This window comes from Hippocampus comes, unplaced genomic scaffold (genome assembly GCF_001891065.2).
Source record: "Hippocampus comes isolate QL1 unplaced genomic scaffold, H_comes_QL1_v1.1 scaffold132, whole genome shotgun sequence".
In the NCBI taxonomy this organism is placed as follows: domain Eukaryota; kingdom Metazoa; phylum Chordata; class Actinopteri; order Syngnathiformes; family Syngnathidae; genus Hippocampus; species Hippocampus comes.
This window is the reverse complement of record NW_017805467.1, coordinates 2,092,843-2,099,119: the sequence shown is the minus strand read 5'-3', so window position 1 is coordinate 2,099,119 and position 6,277 is coordinate 2,092,843. Positions and strand designations below refer to the sequence as shown.

The 6,277-nt window shown below is 40.9% G+C and overlaps 1 protein-coding gene across 1 annotated transcript in view; it reads left to right on the top strand.

Moving 5' to 3' along the window:
* uhrf1 (ubiquitin-like with PHD and ring finger domains 1) overlaps positions 1–6,277 on the top strand; it is a 14,391-nt gene that overhangs the window by 4,324 nt on the left and 3,790 nt on the right. Inside the window, exons 4-13 of the mRNA XM_019875322.1 lie at positions 1,297–1,451; positions 1,799–2,014; positions 2,270–2,385; positions 2,512–2,698; positions 2,773–2,896; positions 5,071–5,178; positions 5,319–5,423; positions 5,576–5,682; positions 5,766–5,928; positions 6,004–6,141. Of these exons, the coding sequence (XP_019730881.1) occupies positions 1,297–1,451; positions 1,799–2,014; positions 2,270–2,385; positions 2,512–2,698; positions 2,773–2,896; positions 5,071–5,178; positions 5,319–5,423; positions 5,576–5,682; positions 5,766–5,928; positions 6,004–6,141 (1,419 nt within the window). The remainder of the gene's footprint in view (positions 1–1,296; positions 1,452–1,798; positions 2,015–2,269; positions 2,386–2,511; positions 2,699–2,772; positions 2,897–5,070; positions 5,179–5,318; positions 5,424–5,575; positions 5,683–5,765; positions 5,929–6,003; positions 6,142–6,277) is intronic.

Below are 6,277 nucleotides of genomic sequence, written 5' to 3'. Positions count from 1 at the left end.
TCTACCGTGGCAAGCAGGTAAGGCGGAATCACCTTTGAGTGAAGGAATGTTTTAGACACCTGCATGCATTGCAAGTCTGTACTGGATTATCATTTGTGAGCAGTATGTCACCATGTCCTGAATTTTTTTCATTAGATGGAGGATGGACACACAATATTTGACTACAACGTGGGCCTTAATGACATCGTGCAGTTGCTTATTAGACAGAACATGCCCTGTGTTGAAATGACCAAAAACAAAGACAAAGAAGCAGAGCTTTCTGACTCTGATTCTGGCTGCGGCTCAACCCAGAGTGAGTCTGACAAGAGCTCGACTCATGGTGAGATGGAGGTTCAGACCGCTGGTACCTCTGTCCAAGTAAACCCCTCACAGGTCTTGGAACCCGGATTCGGATTTTACAAGGTAGGTTAAAACCTCAAATGAAAATTTTATTTGTAGTGTTACTTGGAACAAGGCCTGTCTCAATAATTGCTATATTGATTTATTGTTCGATGTGGAAAAAATTGGCATGATAGTTTTTTTCCCCCAGATTTGGTAAATAGCTATTTGTATGTGTGTTTGTTTACATACGTCATCAACATCCACTCGCACCGCTTCTTCCCTCTCCCGTCGCTCAACTTGTTTGCTGGTGTCTGGGTTGGCACACGTGCGTTGATCGCGTTTGAAAAATGGTTTGGTTTGATTGTTCCAGTTCGGTTCACATGTCTTGTTGAATCATAGGCATGAGCAACTACATCATTTTTTTTTTTTTTTAATGAGGCGCAGCAGTGAAAAGTAGCATGTTATTACAGCGCTAATGCTAACCACGGTTTGGCTAACAGCTATTTGTATGGCACCCCTTTTGTACTGTTTCATTGCTTTTGTTTATCCACTATCATTTCTGGAAAAATTCGCTGCACCTGCCACACCCACCAAGAACTTAGAGACTGTCGAAGTGTACCAGATACCCCTTTCATTAGCCAGAATTGACAACAAAATCAACATACCGAGTCTGAAAACATCCAGTCAGTGCAAGATCTCTGAAGCATCGAGAGAGATTACAGCTCGCTTGAAATTGATATACGTTAATACAGACACATCAGTCTATGTTCAGCGCATACTGTGTGTGTGTGTGTGTGTGTGTGTGTGTGTGTGTGTGTGTGTGGGTGTGTGTGTGTGTGTGTTTATTTTTTTGTCGTGTTCACAACAGCTGCAGCTGTGACAAAGCGCTTTACCCCTACAGCTCATTGAAATCCAAAGTCTTGGTTTGGACTTTACTCCTAAATCTCTTTGTTCATTTTGTGCATATTCTTTCAGGTCAATGAAATGGTGGATGCGAGGGACTTGAATATGGGGGCTTGGTTTGAGGCCCAGATCGTGAATGTCACCAGGAGCCCCAAGACTCCCAAAGTGGATGTTGTTGATGTTGAGCATGAACAAGAGGAGATACTGTACCACGTGAAATATGAAGAGTAAGCTTAAACATGAAAAGTGAAACCAATTGCTTAAAATTTGATCTTGAGCTCTTGGTTCGATAAAATATAAATAGAGGAGACCCTTTTTCCTCCCTAAAATTTCTTGCTGTATTGAACATTTAAACACACTTCACCCCACTCCTTTGATTCTACTGCACTAAATTATGGCCACATTTTGTATTTTGTGATATTAACGCTGACATTTTGTATCTTGCAATAAACCCCATGTCCCCTTCCCTGAAAGACCATCATGTGTGGATGACTTATAAATGTGTTAACCTGAGAGGAACACCTATGAGTGTTGATGAATTGTTAGGATGACAAATTAATATTTTCCATCACAGTTATCCAGAGAACGGCGTGATCCCTCTTCTGGCTAAGGATGTTCGCCCGAGGGCCCGGACTGTGTACCAGTGGCACCAGTTGGAGCCGGGTATGATTGTTATGCTCAACTACAACCCAGATGATCCCAAGGAGCGTGGCTACTGGTATGATGCTGAGATCCAGAGGAAAAGGGAGACACGCACCCTGCGAGAGATTTACGCAAAGATTATTCTTGGGTGAGTTTATTGTTGTGAAATGTGAGGTTTTATATCCATGTTTTTTAATCATAAATTATTGTTACTGTTTCATCTGATCAATGGTGACCAGATACATTCTGTAAATGTACTTTATTAATCCCAGGGAAAATCACAGAGTGGATTTATTGAAATCCTAAAATTTGTTGCTCGTCTTTCAAGTTACTAAGTTTATTTCTTGCGCTGCTTTGTTGCAGACAACTGAGACAATGTTAAAAATCATTTCCTTTTTTGTAGAGATGCAGGGGACTCTCTTAATGATTGCCGGATTATGTTTGTGACCGAAATTTACAAAATTGAGGAGCCTGGTTCACAAAGTGATATGCCGGCTGGATCTGAGAGCCCACTGAAAAGTAAGACTCGCTTTTGGTTTAATTTGAAGCATGTACCTCATTAATCATTAGTATTGTGACATAAGCAAGTATTTTTTATTTGGTGATTGAGGCTGCAGTGTATGATTTGACATTTGTGCCTTCAAGGATCAAATGGACCTGAGTGCAAGCAATGCAAGGATGACCCCGATAAAATCTGCCGCTGGTGTAACTGTAACATTTGCGGCATCAAGCAGGATCCTGACAAACAGCTTCTGTGTGACGAATGTGACCTGGCCTATCACACATACTGCCTGAACCCACCGCTCACCGCCATCCCAGAGGATGAAGATTGGTCAGTATGATTCGATGTTCTGTCAGTTATTGAAAATGAACCATTTTGTAACATTTCCTGTTTGGCTCAACCAGGTATTGCCCAAATTGCCGCACTGACTCTAATGAGGTTGTCCGTGCTGGAGAGAAGCTGAAAGAGAGTAAGAAGAAAGCTAAAATGGCTTCTGCCAGCTCTTCAAGCCAGAGGGATTGGGGCAAGGTGAGTCAGTTACTTCAATCTGTGTTTCTAATTCTTGAAACATAAACGTTTGCTACTAGGGGTTGAACCAATTACGTACTCTGCAAGGCGACACTTAACAATGGCAGTTAGTTGATTAATCGCCAGACCCGTTTTGACCTAAACAATTGAAAGCAACCGGTGGTTGGGCCAACCAGTTAACTAGCAACGGTTCCATGAACTTCTGGAAATATGTCACGAACAATGAGTCCTGTAGCATGGTCATTTACAAAAATTTGGATGTCCATCCTTAAATGGAACCTAAGCAGCCCTATCTGGAAATTCTCAAGATGACCAACAGTCTAAATCCTCATGTCATCTGTCAATTAGTGTCTTCACTAAACATCCTCCAGTAACACAATATACAACCGATTATACTCTAGCGTCTGCTTCGACAATAAATAAGGATGAGTGGTGCTTAATTCGTTTCCAAAAGGTTGGTGAGTACAACATCAATGCCTCTTGTGTGAGGTTGCTTAATTGTTCTTTGATTGTTTTTGTTCACTAAACCAGTGTTTTTCAAACAATGGTGCGCCGGGAAATCATCCAATTTGTACTCCTGTGCGGTCTTATCACCTGGCAGAGTAATCGTGTAGTAATCTTCAATACCAGTAGGTAGCAGCAGCAGCTAGCTAATTACCTGCTTCGAGACAAGCGAAGTTTCTTGCATGAGGCAATACAACGAAAGCTATCTTTCATTTGGATTTACTTTTACCTGAGATGCAACGGCACCGACTCCGTTGTGCTTTGTATGTGGTGAAAAGCTCTATAGCCCCAAGTTAGCTTAAACTCCATCTCCAAACAAAACGCCCTTCACTTCAAAACAAAAATGTGGAGTATTTTGTTCGCCTGCGTGAACAAGCAACTTGATAGTTTATTTGATTCCAATACAAGGTGTTATAATGTTATTCTTCAATGTTAAAAACGCTCATAATATGAATATAACACTTTAATTGTTAAAATAAGCTTTTTTTTCCCCACATTTTCAGCTAGTGGTGTGCTGCGGGATTTTTTTCAATTTTTTTCAAGAAATTTGCCTTGGCTCGAAAAAGATTAAAAAATAAACGATACCAAGTAAACAACAACAATTTGTTGATAAACTGTAATGGGACAAAATGTTTTTAGAATACACTTTCATGCAAAATAAATTTAATATGAATAACAGATTCTAAAAATATTCAACAGACCTAAATCTGCGTGTTATATACATACCTGTCAACTTTTCGGAGCGCCAACCTGTATAAACTACCAAAAAAATCCTTATAAAGAGCAAAAAATCCTTATGACATAACAAAGCATTTTATATGTCAAAATAACGGCAGAAAAAAACCCCACGAAATTTTCAATGATATTTATTGTAGATCTCCATAATACAATGTCTGGTTAATGTCTAATCATCATTCTACTTAGTGGCATTACTGTGTTCAGAGTTGTATTCCTGCGTTACTTTTTTCACCAACTCCAAATGCTGACCCATCAGCTCGGAAGTTACAGCATCCATTCATATTTACTTTGCACTGCCATAATGCTGTCTGTGTTTCTGGTGCAAGCGATTTTCGGAAATCTGTGTGAATCTTTCTCACAACACTGAAGACTCTTTCACAGTCTGCATTGCTGTGAGGTAAGCAAAGTACTGCTTCCATCACTGGAAAGTTACCGGAAATGAAAGCATTCGAGTAGACTAGCACCATTCTGGGCAAAAGCAAACGGAACTACCTGTTAGGGGGAGTGGGGGAAACCCGGAAATTTTCAGAATCCGTATGATTTGTGCGATACGGCCTTCTACGTAAGATTCACCACAAAATCCGTATGAACTATGGCTAAACCGTATGAGTCGACAGGTATGTATATATATAATACACATACAGGTAAACTGACAAAAAAAAACCCAATATGTGCAGTATTCATTTTGGATGTCAAAAGGGCTTTGTTGCTCCTGTTGATTTTTATTTGTATATTCTCTCTCTCTGTCTTTGTCTCTCTCTTCTCTCTCTCTCTGTCTTGTGTGTCTCTCTCTCTCTGTCACTGTGGTAGCTAACGTGTAAAATGGCTTCTTGAGTATTTCAGGTTGCCGTTTCCTCAACAATTAGTGTGAAGTAGTAAGTTGGAATACAAAGATTTGTCTTGACACATTGTTGATTGTATCCTCTTCATAGGGAATGGCCTGTGTTGGGCGAACCAAGCAGTGTACCATTGTCCCATCAAACCACTATGGCCCGATCCCTGGTGTTCCTGTTGGCTCATTGTGGAAGTTTAGAGTGCAGGTAAGTCCATCAACCTGGCATCCTTGGGTGTGCTTGAGTAATATAAATACGGCCTTGATTCAATTAGTCAGACACCCTCAATGTTGAAGGTTTTTGTGGTCTTTACAATGGTTGTCAGTGTCGAGTTTTGTTGATTCCAGGTGAGTGAGTCTGGCGTCCACAGGCCACACGTAGCTGGGATCCACGGCAGAAACAATGATGGGGCCTACTCTCTGGTCTTGGCAGGAGGCTATGAAGATGATGTGGTATGTTGGTATTTTCTTTTGACAGATGTGATTCCAAAAAAGTAGCAATAATACTGACAGCTGTATAGGTCAACGAACCATTTTTACTGGGCTGGCAGTGAATGTGAGTTGTTAAGTGGGGACTCACTCTATATTTTGTTATTGTATTGTAGGATGATGGGAATGAGTTTACTTACACCGGTTCTGGAGGTCGAGATCTGTCTGGGAATAAGAGGACTGCTGAGCAATCATGTGATCAGACACTTACTCACATGAACCGGTACGTTTGATTTATGCTCAACCTTAGTCAGCTATGTTTCTAATTTTATTTAGCAAATTGTTATTCGCTGTGGTCTTTTCCAGTGCACTTGCTCTCAACTGCAATGTTCCTGTGAACGACAAAAATGGTGCTCAGGCAAAGAACTGGAAGGATGGCAAGCCAGTTCGAGTGGTTCGCAGCTGGAAAGGACGAAAGCACAGTAAATACTGCCCTGAGGAAGGAAACAGATATGATGGGATATACAAAGTAAGATTGGAATTTATAACCCGTCTTAGAGTTATTTCACAGATTTGTATTGTAGTGATTTGTCTTTCACTTTAGATCGTGAAGTACTGGCCCGCCAAAGGCAAATCTGGCTTCTTGGTTTGGCGCTACCTCCTTAAGCGGGATGACGATGAGCCAGCACCATGGACCAGAGATGGCAAGGAACGTATCAAGAAACTTGGTCTTGCATTGCAGGTAATGATCCTCGCACAAAATATCCTGTCAATCTCAGCCATATATATGTGAGTGTGTGCGTGCATGCGTGTATGTACACACACACACACACACACACACACACACACACACACACACACATATATATATATATATA